This window comes from Oncorhynchus kisutch, linkage group LG15, assembly GCF_002021735.2.
Source record: "Oncorhynchus kisutch isolate 150728-3 linkage group LG15, Okis_V2, whole genome shotgun sequence".
In the NCBI taxonomy this organism is placed as follows: domain Eukaryota; kingdom Metazoa; phylum Chordata; class Actinopteri; order Salmoniformes; family Salmonidae; genus Oncorhynchus; species Oncorhynchus kisutch.
The window spans coordinates 2848232-2871549 of NC_034188.2; the positions used below are offsets into that span (position 1 = coordinate 2848232).

Here is a 23318-nt window from a genome sequence, read left to right on the forward strand (position 1 = left end):
CTATGTTCCCTCAGCCCTACAGTATGTTCCCTCAGCCCTATGTTCCCTCAGCCCTACAGTATGTTCCCTCAGCTCTATGTTCCCTCAGCTCTATGTTCCCTCATCCCTACAGTATGTTCCCTCAGCCCTATGTTCCCTCAGCTCTATGTTCCCTCAGCCCTATGTTCCCTCAGCCCCACAGTATGTTCCCTCAGCCCTATGTCCCCTCAGCTCTATGTTCCCTCAGCTCTATGTTCCCTCAGCTCTATGTTCCCTCAGCCCTACAGTATGTTCCCTCAGCCCTATGTTCCCTCAGCCCTACAGTATGTTCCCTCAGCCCTATGTTCCCTCAGCCCTACAGTATGTTCCCTCAGCCCTACGTTCCCTCAGCCCTACAGTATGTTCCTTTAGCCCTATGTTCCCTCAGTCCTACAGTATGTTCCCTCAGCCCTACAGTATGTTCCCTCAGCCCTACAGTATGTTCCCTCAGCCCTATGTTCCCTCAGCCCTACAGTATGTTCCCTCAGCCCTATGTTCCCTCAGCCCTACAGTATGTTCCCTCAGCCCTATGTTCCCTCAGCTCTATGTTCCCTCAGCCCTATGTTCCCTCAGCCCTACAGTATGTTCCCTCAGCCCTATGTTCCCTCAGCCCTACAGTATGTTCCCTCAGCCCTATGTTCCCTCAGCCCTACAGTATGTTCCCTCAGCCCTATGTTCCCTCAGCCCTACAGTATGTTCCCTCAGCCCTATGTTCCCTCAGCTCTACAGTATGTTCCCTCAGCCCTACAGTATTTTCCCTCAGCTCTATGTTCCCTCAGCTCTATGTTCCCTCAGCCCTATGTTCCCTCAGCCCTACAGTATGTTCCCTCAGCCCTATGTCCCCTCAGCTCTATGTTCCCTCAGCTCTATGTTCCCTCAGCTCTATGTTCCCTCAGCTCTATGTTCCCTCAGCCCTACAGTATGTTCCCTCAGCCCTATGTTCCCTCAGCCCTACAGTATGTTCCCTCAGCCCTATGTTCCCTCAGCCCTACAGTATGTTCCCTCAGCCCTATGTTCCCTCAGTCCTACAGTATGTTCCCTCAGCCCTACAGTATGTTCCCTCAGCCCTACAGTATGTTCCCTCAGCTCTATGTTCCCTCAGCCCTACAGTATTTCCCCTCAGCTCTATGTTCCCTCAGCTCTATGTTCCCTCAGCTCTACAGTATGTTCCCTCAGCTCTATGTTCGTATTTACGAGCCCTTAACGAACAATGCAGTTCAAGAAATAGAGTTAAGAAAATATTTACTTCACTTAATAAGGTAAAGTTTAAAAAAATCAAATCAAATCAAAAAGTAACACAAGAAAACGACATAACAATAATGAGGCTATATACACATATACCGGTACAGAGTCAACATGCGGGGGGGTACAGGTTAGTCGAGGTAGTTTGTAAAGTGACTACGCATAGATAATAAGCGAGTAGCAGCACTGTAAAACAAAGGGGGGGTCAATGTAAATAGTCTGGGTGGCCATTTGATCAATTGTTCCGCAGCTGTTAAGGAGCCTCTTGGACCTAGACTTGGGGCTCGGGTACCGCTTACCGTGCAGAAGCAGAGAAAACGGTCTATAACTTGGGTAACTAGAGTCTTTGACAATTGTTTGGGCCTTCCTCTGACACCGCCTAGTATATAGGTCCTAGATGGCAGGAAGCTTGTCCCTGTTTATGTACTGGGCCGTACACACTACCCTCTGTCGCGCCTTAGGGTCAGATGCCGAGCAGTTGCCATACCAGGTGGTGATGAAACCGGTCAGGATGCTCTAGATGGTGCAGCTGTACAACATTTTGAGGATTTGAGGACCCATGCCAAATCTTTTCAGTCTCCTGAGGGAGAAATGGTGTTGTCGTGCCCTCTTCACAACTGTCTTGGTATGTTTGGACCATGTTGGTGATGTGGACGCCAAGGAACTTGAAATATTCCCCTCAGCCCTATCTTCCCTCAGCCCTGTTCCCTCAGCCCTATCTTCCCTCAGCCCTGTTCCCTCAGCCCTATCTTCCCTCAGCCCTGTTCCCTCAGCAATATCTTCCCTCCGCCCTATGTTCCCTCAGCTCTATGTTCCCTGGGCCCTATGTTCCCTCAGGCCTATGTTCCCAGGGAACATAGGGCCCAGGAAACATAGGGCCCAGGAAACATAGGGCCCAGGAAACACAGGGTCCAGGGAACATAGGGCCCAGGGAACATAGGGCCCAGGGAACATAGGGCCCAGGAAACACAGGGCCCAGGAAACATAGGGCCCAGGAAACATAGGGCCCAGGAAACACAGGGTCCAGGGAACATAGGGCCCAGGGAACATAGGGCCCAGGGAACATAGGGCCCAGGAAACATAGGGCCCAGGAAACACAGGGTCCAGGGAACATAGGGCCCAGGGAACATAGGGCCCAGGGAACATAGGGCCCAGGGAACATAGGGCCCAGGGAACATAGACATGGTCCCAACTCTATGGTTTGAACATTTCATATATATTACACTGTAATATGGAATATTGAACAGCATCAATCTGCATGATGTTATTAGTTCGTTTACATTTAGATCTTAGACATATAATGCAAGTCATACAATACGTGTGTAGTAACACCACGCTGTGTGTAGTAACACCACGCTGTGTGTAGTAACACCACGCTGTGTGTAGTAACACCACACTGTGTGTAGTAACACCACGCTGTGTGTAATAACACCACGCTGTGTGTAGTAACACCACGCTGTGTGTAGTAACACCACGCTGTGTGTAGTAACACCACGCTGTGTGTAGTAACACCACACTGTGTGTAATAACACCACGCTGTGTGTAATACCACCACGCTGTGTGTAATACCACCACGCTGTGTGTAATAACACCACGATGTGTGTAATAACACCACGATGTGTGTAGTAACACCACACTGTGTGTAATAACACCACGCTGTGTGTAGTAACACCACGCTGTGTGTAATAACACCACGCTGTGTGTAGTAACACCACGCTGTGTGTAATAACACCACACTGTGTGTAATAACACCACGCTGTGTGTAATAACACCACGCTGTGTGTAATAACACCACTCTGTGTGTAATAACACCACACTGTGTGTAATAACACCACACTGTGTGTAGTAACACCACGCTGTGTGTAGTAACACCACTCTGTGTGTAATAACACCACGCTGTGTGTAGTAACACCACGCTGTGTGTAGTAACACCACGCTGTGTGTAATAACAACACGCTGTGTGTAATAACACCACTCTGTGTGTAATAACAACACGCTGTGTGTAATAACACCACTCTGTGTGTAATAACAACACGCTGTGTGTAATAACACCACGCTGTATGGTGTGGTAGCCAGTCATAGATAGACTATTATCATTATATAATAGTTCAGGTGGAAATATTCATAATGCCAATAAATGCAAAACCTTTTACAAAACCTTGTACTGTGTGATTTACCTTGGAACCGTTGCCCTCACTCAACATGGCGACTGCTTAGCTTCATCACGGTGAAGCCATTTTGCCAGCACTATCTTTGACCTATGAACCCCCAGAGTGTGGCAGCGCTCCGCCATATTGACTGTTGTCTTGACTGGAGAAGATAGGGTGACCATTTGTGATCCAAGAACAAATCGAAACCGTGCTTTTTAACATCTCTAAACTAGTGCTACCTTGACCAAAGGATATATCCGAGATCTGCGTGATGGCGAGGAAGAAAAGCAAACAACATGGAGTCGCGAGCAAGGAGCTGGTGTCCGGACAACAGAGCATATCGAAGAGCCCCGTCTCTCCCGGAGATGCAGCTGGCGGGGATGCAGGGCTGGATAGACTGGCGGCCAGGGCGAACCAGGTAAGCTAACCGCAATACATACAAATAACTAGTGGGCTAACTAAAGAGGTTAACTAACCTACTAATCATTTAGGGCCATTCCTTGTATTTCTGCTAACGTTAATTCCTCCTGTGTTTGGGTGGTTGATTGGTGATTCTAGCTAAGTTGCATAACTAACTAGTGCTCCAGAGATTGTATTTTTTGTGTATTTTTTGGTTGTTGTTCATTTACAAATCTAGTCGAGGCGGGGTAATAGTTCGCTCCACTCGCTTTAATTAATCATTAAAACTTAGCCAGCGTTGTAAATTGTGCACGCCATCAATAAATATACACATTCACATTAGTTTTAGTCAACTAGGCTAGTTAGTCAAAGATATACCAGTCTGCATTTTAATGGTAGTTAGTGTCAGCCGCAAGATTGACATTGTTGTGCGTCTGCCACGGTAAAATGTTGCTAAAATTGTATCTAGTTAGTTAGCTCCTAGGCTCACGGTGATCATTTTTACCTTTATTTAACTCGGCAAGTCAGTTAAGATGACGGCCTGGGAACAGTGGGTTAACTGCCTGTTCAGGGGCAGAACGACAGATTTGTACCTTGTCAGCTCGGGGATTTGAACTTGCAACCTTCCGGTTACCAGTCCATCCATCGCTCTAACCACTAGGCTACCCTGCCGCCCCATATGGAAAGTTAACTGACATGCTTGGCAGCTAGTACACCATATATACTGTGCGCCGGTACTGTAACTACACGTGCTAGCTCGTTGACTAACAAACCACATCCCCGAGGGGGTAGTCTTCTGACTAACTTTAGCTGTAAATAGTGTTAACGTTTGACTAGCACCATTGCATGGCTTTGCGTTTGTTAAGTTAGCATTTTCTCTGCTCATCTCAAGTGTCATATATGCACGCGTCGAAGTTTTTACCGAAACATTACATGGACGGCCTTGTAGGTGAATGGGGTATTGTGGTAGTAAACAAAGCTTACTGTACCAGCAGACCACTAGCTAGTGTGGACATGGGACACATGAAATCACTACATTTTAGCCACTGTTTGTTCTAAGAAACCACTACATGTGCCAAGCTGGCGCCACCGGCAACTTTTACTTCCTCTTTGCAATACAAATATTGTTGTGATCATTGTCAACATGGTCAGATCTTACTTGTGAAATTCTAATCTCTGTGTTAAAAACCTGACCTTAGATCAGTGTCCAGAGGACAACTTCAATCATGCTCCATGTCAATCTCACTAACATCCACCTCTCCTCCACCCCTCTCCTCAGACCCCATTTTCTCCTCCACCCCTGATCTTGACCTAAAACATCCTCCTCTCTGCTCTCCTCCAACCCTCTTCCATCCTCCCCTTTTCTCTATTCTCCTAGTTTTTCTCTTCCTCTCTTCTCCTCCCCATCCTCCTCCTCTCTTCTTCTCATCTCTTCTCCTCCCCATCCTCCTCTCTTCTCCTCCCATCTTCCACCTGTCCTTCACCTAGATGATTGACCTCTCTCTCCTCTCCACTGCATTCTTAATGTAACTGGCTCACCTCTCTTTTGCTCTCCCCCAGCCAATGCACACCTGCTGCCTCCTGTGTCACCGTGAGTTTAAGGACTGGGGGGCGAGCTCAGCCAACGGTCTGTCTGGGGGCCACGGGGCGAAGCTAGCTGACGCTGTCCCAGCCCTGTCCCAGGCCCTGCTCAGAGAGGTGCCGGGCCAGAAGCTGTCCGACACCGTGCCTTCGCTAAGCCAGTCTCTACTGGGAGAGGTGCCACTCTGGATCTGCCAGAGCTGTCGGAAGAGCGTTGAGGAGGAGGAGAGACGGAGCGCACAAGAAACGGCTGCACCGGTAAGAGGGGGATGGAGAGGAGGAGGAGGAAGGGAGGAAGGGAGGAGAGGAGGAGGAGGAGAGACTGAGTGCACAGGAAACGGCTGCACCGGTAAGAGAGGGAGGGAGAGGAGGAAGGGAGGAGAGGAGGAGAGACGGAGCGCACAGGAAACGGCTGCACCGGTAAGAGGGGGATGGAGAGGAGGAGGAGGAGAGACTGAGTGCCCAGGAGACACCTGCACCGGTAAGAGAGGAGGAGGAGGAGGAGACACTGAGTGCACAGGAAACGGCTGCACCGGTAAGAGAGGGAGGGAGAGGAGGAGGAGAGACTGAGTGCCCAGGAGACACCTGCACCAGTAAGAGAGGGAGGAGGAGGAGAGACTGAGTGCCCAGGAGACACCTGCACCGGTAAGAGAGGGAGGAGGAGGAGAGACGGAGTGCCCAGGAGACACCTGCACCGGTAAGAGAGGAGGAGAGACGGAGTGCCCAGGAGACACCTGCACCGGTAAGAGAGGGAGGAGGAGGAGAGACGGAGTGCCCAGGAGACACCTGCACCGGTAAGAGAGGAGGAGGAGAGACTGAGTGCCCAGGAGACACCTGCACCGGTAAGAGAGGGAGGAGGAGGAGAGACGGAGTGCCCAGGAGACACCTGCACCGGTAAGAGAGGGAAGGAGGGAGAGGAGGAGGAGGAGAGACTGAGTGCCCAGGAGACACCTGCACCGGTAAGAGAGGGAGGAGGAGGAGAGACGGAGTGCCCAGGAGACACCTGCACCGGTAAGAGAGGGAGGAGAGACGGAGTGCCCAGGAGACACCTGCACCGGTAAGAGAGGGAGGAGGAGGAGAGACGGAGTGCCCAGGAGACACCTGCACCGGTAAGAGAGGGAGGAGAGACGGAGTGCCCAGGAGACACCTGCACCGGTAAGAGAGGGAGGAGAGACGGAGTGACCAGGAGACACCTGCACCGGTAAGAGAGGAGGAGAGACTGAGTGCCCAGGAGACACCTGCACCGGTAAGAGAGGGAGGAGGAGGAGAGACGGAGTGCCCAGGAGACACCTGCACCGGTAAGAGAGGAGGAGAGACGGAGTGCCCAGGAGACACCTGCACCGGTAAGAGAGGGAGGAGGAGGAGAGACGGAGTGCCCAGGAGACACCTGCACCGGTAAGAGAGGAGGAGGAGAGACTGAGTGCCCAGGAGACACCTGCACCGGTAAGAGAGGGAGGAGGAGGAGAGACGGAGTGCCCAGGAGACACCTGCACCGGTAAGAGAGGGAAGGAGGGAGAGGAGGAGGAGGAGAGACTGAGTGCCCAGGAGACACCTGCACCGGTAAGAGAGGGAGGAGGAGGAGAGACGGAGTGCCCAGGAGACACCTGCACCGGTAAGAGAGGGAGGAGAGACGGAGTGCCCAGGAGACACCTGCACCGGTAAGAGAGGGAGGAGGAGGAGAGACGGAGTGCCCAGGAGACACCTGCACCGGTAAGAGAGGGAGGAGAGACGGAGTGCCCAGGAGACACCTGCACCGGTAAGAGAGGGAGGAGAGACGGAGTGACCAGGAGACACCTGCACCGGTAAGAGAGGAGGAGAGACTGAGTGCCCAGGAGACACCTGCACCGGTAAGAGAGGGAGGAGGAGGAGAGACGGAGTGCCCAGGAGACACCTGCACCGGTAAGAGAGGGAGGAGAGACGGAGTGCCCAGGAGACACCTGCACCGGTAAGAGAGGGAGGAGAGACGGAGTGACCAGGAGACACCTGCACCGGTAAGAGAGGAGGAGAGACTGAGTGCCCAGGAGACACCTGCACCGGTAAGAGAGGGAGGAGGAGGAGAGACGGAGTGCCCAGGAGACACCTGCACCGGTAAGAGAGGAGGAGAGACGGAGTGCCCAGGAGACACCTGCACCGGTAAGAGAGGGAGGAGGAGGAGAGACGGAGTGCCCAGGAGACACCTGCACCGGTAAGAGAGGAGGAGGAGAGACTGAGTGCCCAGGAGACACCTGCACCGGTAAGAGAGGGAGGAGGAGGAGAGACGGAGTGCCCAGGAGACACCTGCACCGGTAAGAGAGGGAAGGAGGGAGAGGAGGAGGAGGAGAGACTGAGTGCCCAGGAGACACCTGCACCGGTAAGAGAGGGAGGAGGAGGAGAGACGGAGTGCCCAGGAGACACCTGCACCGGTAAGAGAGGGAGGAGAGACGGAGTGCCCAGGAGACACCTGCACCGGTAAGAGAGGGAGGAGGAGGAGAGACGGAGTGCCCAGGAGACACCTGCACCGGTAAGAGAGGGAGGAGAGACGGAGTGCCCAGGAGACACCTGCACCGGTAAGAGAGGGAGGAGAGACGGAGTGACCAGGAGACACCTGCACCGGTAAGAGAGGAGGAGAGACTGAGTGCCCAGGAGACACCTGCACCGGTAAGAGAGGGAGGAGGAGGAGAGACGGAGTGCCCAGGAGACACCTGCACCGGTAAGAGAGGGAGGAGGAGGAGAGACGGAGTGCCCAGGAGACACCTGCACCGGTAAGAGAGGGAAGGAGGGAGAGGAGGAGGAGAGACTGAGTGCCCAGGAGACACCTGCACCGGTAAGAGAGGGAGGAGGAGGAGAGACGGAGTGCCCAGGAGACACCTGCATCGGTAAGAGAGGAGGAGAGACGGAGTGCCCAGGAGACACCTGCACCGGTAAGAGAGGGAGGAGAGACGGAGTGACCAGGAGACACCTGCACCGGTAAGAGAGGAGGAGAGACTGAGTGCCCAGGAGACACCTGCACCGGTAAGAGAGGGAGGAGGAGGAGAGACTGAGTGCCCAGGAGACGCCTGCACCGGTAAGAGAGGAGGAGGAGAGACTGAGTGCCCAGGAGACGCCTGCACCGGTAAGAGAGGGAGGAGGAGGAGAGACTGAGTGCCCAGGAGACACCTGCACCGGTAAGAGAGGAGGAGGAGGAGGAGAGACTGAGTGCCCAGGAGACACCTGCACCGGTAAGAGAGGAGGAGGAGGAGGAGAGACTGAGTGCCCAGGAGACGCCTGCATCGGTAAGAGAGGAGGAGAGACGGAGTGCCCAGGAGACACCTGCACCGGTAAGAGAGGGAGGAGAGACGGAGTGACCAGGAGACACCTGCACCGGTAAGAGAGGAGGAGAGACTGAGTGCCCAGGAGACACCTGCACCGGTAAGAGAGGGAGGAGGAGAGACTGAGTGCCCAGGAGACGCCTGCACCGGTAAGAGAGGGAGGAGGAGGAGAGACTGAGTGCCCAGGAGACACCTGCACCGGTAAGAGAGGAGGAGGAGGAGGAGAGACTGAGTGCCCAGGAGACACCTGCACCGGTAAGAGAGGGAGGAGGAGGAGAGACTGAGTGCCCAGGAGACGCCTGCACCGGTAAGAGAGGAGGAGGAGAGACTGAGTGCCCAGGAGACACCTGCACCGGTAAGAGAGGAGGAGGAGGAGAGACTGAGTGCCCAGGAGACGCCTACCCCGGTAAGAGAGGAGGAGGAGGAGGAGAGACTGAGTGCCCAGGAGACTCCTGCACCGGTAAGAGTGTCAGTACTGTGGATGGATACAGGCAGTGTCAGTACTGCTATCCTGTGGCTGTTTGTGGTGTTACAGTGCTCCATTCTGCATGGCTAAATGAACACCACATCTAAGAATCCTGTCTCTTTGGAAGCTGTTTGTTCTCTGTCAGACTTGTGCTTCTCTCTTCACAAGCACCGAGGCACTGAAGTAGTGTTATTCATGTGGATTCTTGAGAAAATATACTTTCTGTCTTAGAGGCGTTTTTACATAAACACTTTACGTATTTAAATGCAATGCACATGGGCTGAAGCTTGTAGCGCATTAAAAATCATCTGTTCTCGGGTTGCAACCCTCACTACCGAGTTCCAAACTGCCTCTGGAAGCAACCCTCACTACCGAGTTCCAAACTGCCTCTGGAAGCAACCCTCACTACCGAGTTCCAAACTGCCTCTGGAAGCAACCCTCACTACCGAGTTCCAAACTGCCTCTGGAAGCAACCCTCACTACCGAGTTCCAAACTGCCTCTGGAAGCAACCCTCACTACCGAGTTCCAAACTGCCTCTGGAAGCAACCCTCACTACCGAGTTCCAAACTGCCTCTGGAAGCAACCCTCACTACCGAGTTCCAAACTGCCTCTGGAAGCAACCCTCACTACCGAGTTCCAAACTGCCTCTGGAAGCAACCCTCACTACCGAGTTCCAAACTGCCTCTGGAAGCAACCCTCACTACCGAGTTCCAAACTGCCTCTGGAAGCAACCCTCACTACCGAGTTCCAAACTGCCTCTGGAAGCAACCCTCACTACCGAGTTCCAAACTGCCTCTGGAAGCAACCCTCACTACCGAGTTCCAAACTGCCTCTGGAAGCAACCCTCACTACTGAGTTCCAAACTGCCTCTGGAGCAATGTCAGCACAAGAACTGTTGGTTGGGAGCTTCATGAAATGGGTTTCCATGGCAGAGCAGCCGCACACAAGCCTAAGATCACCATGTTCAATGCCAAGCGTCAGCTGGAGTGGTGTAAAGCTCGCCGCCATTGGACTCTGGAGCAGTGGAAGGTGTTCTCTGGAGTGATGAATCCCTCCACCAATTGGGGGTCAGGCCCTTTCCTGTTTCAGCATGACAATGCCCCGTGCACAAAGCGAGGTCCATAATACAGTAATGACCGATCTGTAATAATACAGATCGGTGTGTAAGAACTTGACTGGCCTGCACAGAGCCCTGACCTCAACCCCATCGAAAAGCTTTGGGATGAAGGCCTAATCGCCCAACATCAGTGGGCGACCTCACTAATGCTCTTGTGGCTGAATGGAAGCAAGTCCCCGCAGCAATGTTCCTACATCTAGTGGAAAGCCTTCCCAGAAGAGTGGAGGCTGTTATAGCAGCAATGTTCCAACATCTAGTGGAAAGCCTTCCCAGAAGAGTGGAGGCTGTTATAGCAGCAATGTTCCAACATCTAGTGGAAAGCCTTCCCAGAAGAGTGGAGGCTGTTATAGCAGCAAAGGGGGGGACCAACTCTATTTTAATGCCCATGATTTTGTAATGAGATGTTCAACAAGCAGGTGTCCACATACTTTTGGTCATGTAGAGTAACTAGTCTTGTAAGAGCCAGACAGACCCATGAGGTTGGAGTAGAGCTGGGATGATAAACCTAAAATGATCGACACCGACCAGTCACTTATCACAGGCATTTTGCTGATCTTGTTCATTACGATGAGTAGCTCTATACTAGAGAAATGTCAAGTTTTGAAATAAAATAAGAATGATAATATGTGTTATTGTTCATGGGACAATTAATGGCTTCAACCATCAAACTAGTAGTAGTAGTTTAAAGGAGAATAAAAACAATGGGGGAGCACATTATTCACGTTAAACGGGGGAGCACATTATTCATGTTAAACGGGGGAGCACATTATTCATGTTAAACGGGGGAGCACATTATTCATGTTAAACGGGGGAGCACATTATTCACGTTAAACGGGGGAGCACATTATTCACGTTGAACGGGGGAGCACATTATTCATGTTAAACGGGGGAGCACATTATTCACGTTAAATGGGGGAGCACATTATTCACGTTAAATGGGGGAGCACATTATTCACGTTAAACGGGGGAGCACATTATTTACGTTAAACGGGGGAGCACATTATTCACGTTAAACGGGGGAGCACATTATTCACAAACGGGGAGCACATTATTCATGTTAAATGGGGGAGCACATTATTCAGAAACTAGGGCCAGTAGGACCTGCCTTGTTGATAGTGTTGTTAAGAAGGTAGAAACTAGGGCCTGTAGGACCTGCCTTGTTTATAGTGTTGTTAAGAAGGTAGAAACTAGGGCCTGTAGGACCTGCCTTGTTGATAGTGTTGTTAAGAAGGTAGAAACTAGGGCCTGTAGGACCTGCCTTGTTGATAGTGTTGTTAAGAAGGTAGAAACTAGGGCCTGTAGGACCTGCCTTGTTGATAGTGTTGTTAAGAAGGTAGAAACTAGGGCCTGTAGGACCTGCCTTGTTGATAGTGTTGTTAAGAAGGTAGAAACTAGGGCCTGTAGGACCTGCCTTGTTGATAGTGTTGTTAAGAAGGTAGAAACTAGGGCCTGTAGGACCTGCCTTGTTTATAGTGTTGTTAAGAAGGTAGAAACTAGGGCCTGTAGGACCTGCCTTGTTGATAGTGTTGTTAAGAAGGTAGAAACTAGGGCCTGTAGGACCTGCCTTGTTGATAGTGTTGTTAAGAAGGTAGAAACTAGGGCCTGTAGGACCTGCCTTGTTGATAGTGTTGTTAAGAAGGTAGAAACTAGGGCCTGTAGGACCTGCCTTGTAAATAGTGTTGTTAAGAAGGTAGAAACTAGGGCCTGTAGGACCGGCCTTGTTGATAGTGTTGTTAAGAAGGTAGAAACTAGGGTCTGTAGGACCTGCCGTGTTGATAGTGTTGTTAAGAAGGTAGAAACTAGGGCCTGTAGGACCTGCCTTGTTGATAGTGTTGTTAAGAAGGTAGAAACTAGGGCCTGTAGGACCTGCCTTGTTGATAGTGTTGTTAAGAAGGTAGAAACTAGGGCCTGTAGGACCTGCCTTGTTGATAGTGTTGTTAAGAAGGTAGAAACTAGGGTCTGTAGGACCTGCCGTGTTGATAGTGTTGTTAAGAAGGTAGAAACTAGGGCCTGTAGGACCTGCCTTGTTGATAGTGTTGTTAAGAAGGTAGAAACTAGGGCCTGTAGGACCTGCCTTGTTGATAGTGTTGTTAAGAAGGTAGAAACTAGGCCCTGTAGGACCTGCCTTGTTTATAGTGTTGTTAAGAAGGCAGAGCAATGCTTTATTATGGACAGACTTCTCCCCACCTTAACTACTGTTGTATCAATATGTTTTGACCATGACAGTTTACAATCCAGGGTTACGCCAAGCAGTTTAGTCAGGCAGGTAGCCCAGTGGTTAGAGCGTGGAGACGGCAGGTAGCCCAGTGGTTGGAGCGTAGAGACGGCAGGTAGTCTAGTGGTTAGAGCGTAGAGATGGCAGGTAGCCTAGTGGTTAGAGACGGCAGGTAGCCCAGTGGTTGGAGCGTAAAGACGACAGGTCGCCTAGTGGTTAGACTGCAGGTAGCCCAGTGGTTAGAGCGTAAAGACAACAGGTAGCCCAGTGGTTAGAGCGTAGAGATGGCAGGTAGCCCAGTGGTTGTAGCGTAGAGACGGCAGGTAGCCCAGTGGTTAGAGCGTAGAGACGGCAGGTAGCCCAGTGGTTAGAGCGTAGAGACGGTAGGTAGCCTAGTGGTTAGAGCGTTGGGACAGTAACCAAAATGTTGCTGGGTCGAATCCCCCAGAGCTGACAATGTAAAAATCTGTCGTTCTGCCCCTGAACAAGGCAGTTAACCCACCGTTCCCCGGTAGGCCGTCAATATAAATAAGAATGTGTTCTTAACTGACTTTCCCAGTTTAAATAAAGGTTACAGAACACCCTCTGTGTTCTGTTAGACAGGTAACTCTGTATCCACATCACAGCAGGGGGTGTAAAGCCATAACACCCTCTGTGCTCTGTTAGACAGGTAACTCTGTATCCACATTATAGCAGGGGGTGTAAAGCCATAACACCCTCTGTGTTCTGTTAGACAGGTAACTCTTTATCCACATTATAGCAGGGGGTGTAAAGCCATAACACCCTCTGTGTTCTGTTAGACAGGTAACTCTGTATCCACAGTATAGCAGGGGGTGTAAAGCCATAACACCCTCTGTGTTCTGTTAGACAGGTAACTCTGTATCCACAGTATAGCAGGGGGTGTAAAGCCATAACACCCTCAGTGTTCTGTTAGACAGGTAACTCTTTATCCACATTATAGCAGGGGGTGTAAAGCCATAACACCCTCTGTGTTCTGTTAGACAGGTAACTCTGTATCCACATTGTAGCAGGGGGTGTAAAGCCATAACACCCTCTGTGTTCTGTTAGACAGGTAACTCTTTATCCACATTATAGCAGGGGGTGTAAAGCCATAACACCCTCTGTGTTCTGTTAGACAGGTAACTCTGTATCCACAGTATAGCAGGGGGTGTAAAGCCATAACACCCTCAGTGTTCTGTTAGACAGGTAACTCTGTATCCACATTATAGCAGGGGGTGTTAAGCCATATGTTTTTCCAGCAGCAGACTATGATCGATAATGTCACAAGCCTCACTGAAGTCTAACAAAACAGCTCCCACAACCTTTTTTTTTTATCATCGATTTCTCTCAGCCAATCATCTGTCATTTGTGTAAGTGCTGTGCTTGTTGAGTGTCCTTCCCTATCAGCGTGCTGAAATTATGTTGTCAATTTGTTTACTGTGAAATAGCATTGTATCTGGGCAAACACCATTTTTTTCCCAGAAGTTTACTATGGGTTGGTAACAATGCTTGTCTTTCACAATTTGATCAGTTATATTTGGTGTTTGTTGCTGGCATACATTTTTAAAAATCATTAAAGTATTTGGCAATATCAGTGGGTTTAGTGACGAATCTGATTCAATGAATGATGGAGCTGAGTTTGCCTTTTTGCCCAACATTTGATTGAAGATGAAAAGCCCCAAAGCTTTGTTTCATAGTGTAGTTTTATTGATTTATTTTTGCAGTTCGTTTGCCAATCGGTTGGGCTGCCAGTCTTATTTGCCATCCCTCTCGCCTCATCCCTCTCAACCATACAAATGTTCAATTCCTCAATCCTCTCAACCATACAAATGTTCAATTCCTCATCCCTCTCAACCATACAAATGTTCAACCCCTCATCCCTCTCAACCATACAAATGTTCAACTACTCATCCCTCTCAACCATTACACACCACAGATCAGCAGCGTCTGGTTGCTCCTCATTACACACCACAGACCAGCAGCGTCTGGTTGCTCCTCATTACACACCACAGACCAGCAGCGTCTGGTTGCTCCTCATTACACACCACAGACCAGCAGCGTCTGGTTGCGCCTCATTACACACCACAGACCAGCAGCGTCTGGTTGCTCCTCATTACTCACCACAGACCAGCAGCGTCTGGTTGCTCCTCATTACACACCACAGACCAGCAGCGTCTGGTTGCTCCTCATTACTCACCACAGACCAGCAGCGTCTGGTTGCTCCTCATTACTCACCACAGACCAGCAGCGTCTGGTTGCTCCTCATTACTCACCACAGACCAGCAGCGTCTGGTTGCTCCTCATTACACACCACAGACCAGCAGCGTCTGGTTGCTCCTCATTACTCACCACAGACCAGCAGCGTCTGGTTGCTCCTCATTACACACCACAGACCAGCAGCGTCTGGTTGCGCCTCATTACACACCACAGACCAGCAGCGTCTGGATGCTCCTCGTTACACACCACAGAACAGCAGCGTCTGGTTGCTCCTCGTTACACACCACAGACCAGCAGCGTCTGGTTGCTCCTCGTTACACACCACAGACCAGCAGCGTCTGGTTGCTCCTCGTTACACACCACAGACCAGCAGCGTCTGGTTGCTCCTCGTTACACACCACAGACCAGCAGCGTCTGGTTGCTCCTCGTTACACACCACAGACCAGCAGCGTCTGGATGCTCCTCGTTACACACCACAGACCAGCAGCGTCTGGTTGCTCCTCGTTACACACCACAGACCAGCAGCGTCTGGTTGCTCCTCGTTACACACCACAGACCAGCAGCGTCTGGTTGCTCCTCGTTACACACCACAGACCAGCAGCGTCTGGTTGCTCCTCGTTACACACCACAGACCAGCAGCGTCTGGTTGCTCCTCGTTACACACCACAGACCAGCAGCGTCTGGATGCTCCTCGTTACACACCACAGACCAGCAGCGTCTGGTTGCTCCTCGTTACACACCACAGACCAGCAGCGTCTGGATGCTCCTCGTTACACACCACAGACCAGCAGCGTCTGGTTGCTCCTCGTTACACACCACAGACCAGCAGCGTCTGGTTGCTCCTCGTTACACACCACAGACCAGCAGCGTCTGGTTGCTCCTCGTTACACACCACAGACCAGCAGCGTCTGGTTGCTCCTCGTTACACACCACAGACCAGCAGCGTCTGGTTGCTCCTCGTTACACACCACAGACCAGCAGCGTCTGGATGCTCCTCGTTACACACCACAGACCAGCAGCGTCTGGTTGCTCCTCGTTACACACCACAGACCAACAGAGTCTGGTTGCTCCTCATTACTCACCACAGACCAGCAGCGTCTGGTTGCTCCTCGTTACACACCACAGACCAGCAGCGTCTGGTTGCTCCTCGTTACACACCACAGACCAGCAGCGTCTGGTTGCTCCTCATTACACACCACAGACCAGCAGCGTCTGGTTGCTCCTCATTACTCACCACAGACCAGCAGCGTCTGGTTGCTCCTCATTACTCACCACAGACCAGCAGCGTCTGGTTGCTCCCCGTTACACACCACAGACCAGCAGCGTCTGGTTGCTCCTCATTACACACCACAGACCAGCAGCGTCTGGTTGCTCCTCATTACTCACCACAGACCAACACATTATTTACATCATCAACATAGGAATCACTACAGAACTTATTGTATGACCTCTTATACACTATATTAGGCCCAGCCTGACCTCTTATACACTATATTAGGCCCAGCCTGACCTCTTATACACTATATTAGGCCCAGCCTGACCTCTTATACACTATATTAGGCCCAGCCTGACCTCTTATACACTATATTAGGCCCATCCTGACCTCTTATACACTATATTAGGCCCAGCCTGACCTCTTATACACTATTAGGCCCAGCCTGACCTCTTATACACTATATTAGGCCCATCCTGACCTCTTATACACTATATTAGGCCCAGCCTGACCTCTTATACACTATATTAGGCCCAGCCTGACCTCTTATACACTATATTAGGCCCATCCTGACCTCTTATACACTATATTAGGCCCAGCCTGACCTCTTATACACTATATTAGGCCCAGCCTGACCTCTTATACACTATATTAGGCCCAGCCTGACCTCTTATACACTATATTAGGCCCAGCCTGACCTCTTATACACTATATTAGGCCCAGCCTGACCTCTTATACACTATATTAGACCCATCCTGACCTCTTATACACTATATTAGGCCCAGCCTGACCTCTTATACACTATATTAGGCCCAGCCTGACCTCTTATACACTATATTAGGCCCAGCCTGACCTCTTATACACTATATTAGGCCCAGCCTGACCTCTTATACACTATATTAGGCCCAGCCTGACCTCTTATACACTATATTAGGCCCATCCTGACCTCTTATACACTATATTAGGCCCAGCCTGACCTCTTATACACTATATTAGGCCCAGCCTGACCTCTTATACACTATATTAGGCCCATCCTGACCTCTTATACACTATATTAGGCCCATCCTGACCTCTTATACACTATATTAGGCCCAGCCTGACCTCTTATACACTATATTAGGCCCAGCCTGACCTCTTATACACTATATTAGGCCCAGCCTGACCTCTTATACACTATATTAGGCCCAGCCTGACCTCTTATACACTATATTAGGCCCATCCTGACCTCTTATACACTATATTAGGCCCAGCCTGACCTCTTATACACTATATTAGGCCCAACCTGACCTCTTATACACTATATTAGGCCCAGCCTGACCTCTTATACACTATATTAGGCCCAGCCTGACCTCTTATACACTATATTAGGCCTAGCCTGACCTCTTATACACTATATTAGGCCCAGCCTGACCTCTTATACACTATATTAGGCCCAGCCTGACCTCTTATACACTATATTAGGCCCAGCCTGACCTCTTATACACTATATTAGGCCCAGCCTGACCTCTTATACACTATATTAGGCCCAGCCTGACCTCTTATACACTATATTAGGCCCAGCCTGACCTCTTATACACTATATTAGGCCCAGCCTTTGGAACTGTGGTTTTCCTAGATATGGCTACTATATTGTGATCACTACAGCCAATGGATCTGGATACTGCTTTTGAGCACATAGCTACAACATGTGCTCTAGCTACAGCATCAAATGTTAGTGGGGGGGGGGGGGGGGCTGTACCCATCAACCATGTCCTGAACTAGCATCTTCTCCCCCCCCAAGGTTCCGTTGTCGCACTCTTCATCGTGTAGGGCTCAGAGCTGTAGTGAAGGTTACCCAGAGCAGAGCTCGGTAGACTGGGACCCATCCTCCTTCCTCTCAGCCCACAAGCTTTCTGGTCTCTGGAACTCGGCTCACAGCAACGGAGGGATCCACTGCAACCACAGCACTGCCTCGCACGCACAGCAAGGTAAACACACCTTGACCTCACACACCTCTCTCTCTCTCTCTATCTCTCTCTCTCGCTCTCTCTCTCTCTCTTTCTCTGCTCAGATCTCTCTCTCTCTCTCTCTCTCTCTGCTCAGATCTCTCAAGGTTAAGTCGTAAACAGATGCAAACTAATTTAGACATTTCATTATTTGGCATGTTTTCAATTAATTTACTTTAACAAAATGGTAACATTTGCCGACATTTACACTGACAAAATGGAGGGAACGACTTCAGTGTGTAGCTAGCTACTGACTACAGAAATACAACCTGTTACTCCTCTGAGTAAAACCTTCTCTCCTCTTCATTATCCCTCCTCCTCCTCTGGTCCAATAGGAACAGGGGGACCAGCGTGTCATGAGAAGCGAGTCTCTCACGAGGCTCCTGGAAAATCTGCTAAAACGCCTGGGGCCAAAGTGTGCCCCTACAGTCACCCTTCCCAGAATTCCAGTGGTTCTTCCCCCGGGAACCCGCTCTCTACCTCCGGGGACCTCTGTAAGACCACCCCAAAGCACTTCAAGACCATGTGCCGACGACCAACACCGCCTGGTGAGATCTCTCTTTTTCTCTCCACCCTTTTTAGGACACAGAGAATTCAAGACATACCTGCATCTAACCTGAATTACTGTTCACGTGTTGACAATAGCGCATAGAGAGAAGCAAAGATATGGCCCATAGATTACACCTCTAGAGAGAAGCAGAGATATGGCCCATAGATTATTAATCTAGAGAGAGGCAGAGATATGGCCCATAGATTATTAATCTAGAGAGAGGCAGAGATATGGCCCATAGATTATTAATCTAGAGAGAGGCAGAGATATGGCCCATAGATTATTAATCTAGAGAGAGGCAGAGATATGGCCCATAGATTATTAATCTAGAGAGAGGCAGAGATATGGCCCATAGATTATTAATCTAGAGAGAGGCAGAGATATGGCCCATAGATTATTAATCTAGAGAGAGGCAGAGATATGGCCCATAGATTACACCTCTAGAGAGAAGCAGAGATATGGCCCATAGATTACACCTCTAGAGAGAAGCAGAGATATGGCCCATAGATTACACCTCTAGAGAGAAGCAGAGATATGGCCCATAGATTATTAATCTAGAGAGAAGCAGAGATATGGCCCATAGATTATTAATCTAGAGAGAGGCAGAGATATGGCCCATAGATTACACCTCTAGAGAGAAGCAGAGATATGGCCCATAGATTATTAATCTAGAGAGAAGCAGATATATGGCCCATAGATTATTAATCTAGAGAGAGGCAGAGATATGGCCCATAGATTACACCTCTAGAGAGAAGCAGAGATATGGCCCATAGATTACACCTCTAGAGAGAAGCAGAGATATGGCCCATAGATTATTAATCTAGAGAGAAGCAGATATATGGCCCATAGATTACACCTCTAGAGAGAAGCAGAGATATGGCCCATAGATTACACCTCTAGAGAGAAGCAGAGATATGGCCCATAGATTACACCTCTAGAGAGAAGCAGAGATATGGCCCATAGATTATTAATCTAGAGAGAAGCAGATATATGGCCCATAGATTATTAATCTAGAGAGAGGCAGAGATATGGCCCATAGATTACACCTCTAGAGAGAAGCAGAGATATGGCCCATAGATTACACCTCTAGAGAGAAGCAGAGATATGGCCCATAGATTATTAATCTAGAGAGAAGCAGATATATGGCCCATAGATTACACCTCTAGAGAGAAGCAGAGATATGGCCCATAGATTACACCTCTAGAGAGAAGCAGAGATATGGCCCATAGATTACACCTCTAGAGAGAAGCAGAGATATGGCCCATAGATTATTAATCTAGAGAGAAGCAGATATATGGCCCATAGATTATTAATCTAGAGAGAGGCAGAGATATGGCCCATAGATTACACCTCTAGAGAGAAGCAGAGATATGGCCCATAGATTACACCTCTAGAGAGAAGCAGAGATATGGCCCATAGATTACACCTCTAGAGAGAAGCAGAGATATGGCCCATAGATTATTAATCTAGAGAGAAGCAGATATATGGCCCATAGATTACACCTCTAGAGAGAAGCAGAGATATGGCCCATAGATTACACCTCTAGAGAGAAGCAGAGATATGGCCCATAGATTACACCTCTAGAGAGAAGCAGAGATATGGCCCATAGATTACACCTCTAGAGAGAAGCAGAGATATGGCCCATAGATTACACCTCTAGAGACAAGCAGACATCTGTATCAACTGGGAATGACAACTATGTTTGTCCAATATTCCACTCACCACTTGTCTCTCCTCTGTCCTCCAGGGGAAGCATTCCACCCCAGCGACCACCACCAACACTCAGACATATCTGTCCCCCCCAACAGCCCCACTGGCCTCTCCTCCTCCTCTCAGCATTCCTCTCTCCTGCCCCTCAAGCAGAGCTCCGGAGGGCAGCAGCACGGCCATGTCACATCCTCCTCTCCCGGTCTAGCTGCTCACGCCCCCTTCTCCCCGCTGGTACCAAACCTCCACGTCCCCGCGGCAGGGGCCAAGCTGGGGTCCCTGGGTGGCCCTGACTGCTCAGCAGGGGCCAAGCTGGGGGCCCTGGGTGGCCCTGACTGCCCAGCAGGGGCCAAGCTGGGGGCCCTGGGTGGCCCTGACTGCCCAGCAGGGGCCAAGCTGGGGGCCCTGGGTGGCCCTGACTGCTCAGCAGGGGCCAAGCTGGGGGCCCTGGGTGGCCCTGACTGCCCAACAGGGGCCAAGCTGGGGGCCCTGAGTGGCCCTGACTGCTCAGCAGCGGCCCTCCATAAGCCCTTGGCATGTAAGAACTCACACATTCCTCCTGTGAACGGCCAGCACAGCAAACTGGGCCCCTCCCTGATGGGCTGTAACCACCCCTGTAATGGCCACAGTGGGGGGGCGCTGCCCTCTTCCAACGTGGGACACCTGACTGCTGGGCAACACCTGACTGCTGGGCAACACCTGACTGCTGGGCAACACCTGACTGCTGGGCAACACCTGACTGCTGGGCAACACCTGACTGCAGGGCAACACCTGACTGCAGGGCAACACCTGACTGCAGGGCAACACCTGACTGCAGGGCAACACCTGACTGCAGGGCAACACCTGACTGCAGGGCAACACCTGACTGCAGGGCAACACCTGACTGCAGGGCAACACCTGACTGCAGGGCAACACCTGACTGCTGGGCAACACCTGACTGCAGGGCAACACCTGACTGCAGGGCAACACCTGACTGCAGGGCAACACTTGACTGCAGGGCAACACTTGACTGCAGGGCAACACTTGACTGCAGGGCAACACCTGACTGCTGGGCAACACCTGACTGCTGGGCAACACCTGACTGCTGGCGCCTGCAGGTTGGTAGTTTTGTAGATAGTTTCACAGGAATTAGATGGGAGAACGATGTACAATGGCAAGAAACAGTATGTGAACCCTTTGCAATTACCTGGACTTCTATATAAATTGGTCATAAAATGTGATCTGATCTAAGTCACAACACCAGACAAACCCAGTCTGCTTAAACTAATAACACACAAATTATTGTATTTTTCTTGTCTATATTGAATGTGTCATTTAAACATTCACTGTGTAGGTTGTGAATGTATGTGAACCCCAAAGGCTTATGACTTCTCCAAAAGCTAATTGGAGCTTAACCTGGAGTTAACCTGGAGTCCAATCAAAGAGATGAGATTGGAGATGTTGGTTAGAGCTGCCTTGCCCTATAAAAACACTCACAAGAAGCATTTCCTGGTGTGAACCAGGCCTCGAAAAAAAGAAATCTCAGAAGACCCAAGATTAAGAATTGCTGACTTGCATAAAGCTGGAAAGGGTTCCCAATGTATCTCTAAAAGCCTTGATGTTCATCAGTCCACGGTAAGACACATGGTCTATAAATGGAGAAAGTTCAGCACAGTTGCTACTCTCCCTAGGAGTGGCCGTCCTGCAAAGATGACTGCAAGAGGACAGAACAGAATGCTCAATGAGGTTAAGAAGAATCCTAGAGTGTCAGCTAAAGACTTACAGAAATCTCTGGAACATGCTGACATCTCTGTTGACGAGTCTACGATACGTAAAACACTAAACAAGAATGGTGTTCATGGGAGGACACCACGGAAGAAGCCACTGCTGTCCCAAAAAAAACATTGCTGCACTTCTGAAGTTTGTAAAAGAGCACCTGGATGTTCCACAGCTCTACTGGTAAAGATATTCTGTGGACAGGTGAAACTACAGTTGAGTTGTTTGGAAGGAACACACACAACACTGTGTGGAGAAAAAAAGGCACCGCACAGAAGACCAACACCAAACCCAACTGTAAAGTATGGTGGAGGGAGCGTCATGGTTTGGATTTGCTTTGCTGCCTCAGGACCTGGACAGCTTGCGATCATCGACGGGAAAATGAATTCCCAAGTTCATCAAGACGTTTTGTAGGAGAATGTTAGGCTATCTGTTCGCCAATTGAAGCTCAACAGAAGTTGGGTGATGCAACAGGACAACGACCCAAAACACAGAAGTAAATCAACAACAGAATGGCTTCAACAGAAGAAAATACACCTTCTGGAGTGGCCCAGTCAGAGTCCTGACCTTCTGGAGTGGCCCAGTCAGAGTCCTGACCTTCTGGAGTGGCCCAGTCAGAGTCCTGACCTTCTGGAGTGGCCCAGTCAGAGTCCTGACCTTCTGGAGTGGCCCAGTCAGAGTCCTGACCTTCTGGAGTGGCCCAGTCAGAGTCCTGACCTTCTGGAGTGGCCCAGTCAGAGGCCTGACCTTCTGGAGTGGCCCAGTCAGAGTCCTGACCTCAACCTGATTGAGATGCTGTGGCATGACCTCAAGAGAGCGGTTCACACCAGACATCCCAGGAATATTGCTGAACTGAAACAGTTTTGTAAAGAGAAATGGTCCAAAATTCCTCCTGACTGTTGTGCAGGTCTGATCCACAACTATAGAAAATGTTTAGTTGAGGTTATTGCTGCCAAAGGAGGGTCAACCAGTTATGAAATACTTTTCCCACCCTGCACTGTGAACGTTTACACTGTGTGTTCAATAAAGACATGAAAACATATCATTGTGTGTTATTAGTTAAAGCAGACTGTTCGTCTATTGCTGTGACTTAAAATTTAATCTGATCTTCATCTATGACCAATTTATGCAGAAGTCCAGGTAATTCCAAAGGGTTCACATACTGTTTCTTGCCACTGTAGATTCATCAAATGTATTGCTCGATTGCAAACAGATTGCTAATACTATTTAGCTGGTTAAATTGATAACCACTGACTAAATGTCAAACTCTAAGATGTGTTTGTTTGGGGAGTGTTGCCCTAATGCAGTGACATTTTATTAAATGAAGTCGTACATTTCAGAAACATTTCACGCTAACATGCGAGGACACTAAACGATTTGCATGAGATACTGGAACACAGACATTATTTCAGAAG

General features: G+C 49.9%; 1 protein-coding gene across 1 annotated transcript in view; it reads left to right on the forward strand.

Annotated features, from left to right (window-relative positions):
* The first annotated feature begins 3537 nt into the window (after window positions 1-3537).
* The window catches only part of fam193b (family with sequence similarity 193 member B), a 56356-nt gene continuing 36575 nt past the window's right edge, over window positions 3538-23318 (forward strand). The window contains exons 1-5 of the mRNA XM_031789489.1: window positions 3538-3828; window positions 5370-5648; window positions 17687-17873; window positions 18227-18439; window positions 20189-21245. Of these exons, the coding sequence (XP_031645349.1) occupies window positions 3682-3828; window positions 5370-5648; window positions 17687-17873; window positions 18227-18439; window positions 20189-21245 (1883 nt within the window). The 5' untranslated portion in view covers window positions 3538-3681. The remainder of the gene's footprint in view (window positions 3829-5369; window positions 5649-17686; window positions 17874-18226; window positions 18440-20188; window positions 21246-23318) is intronic.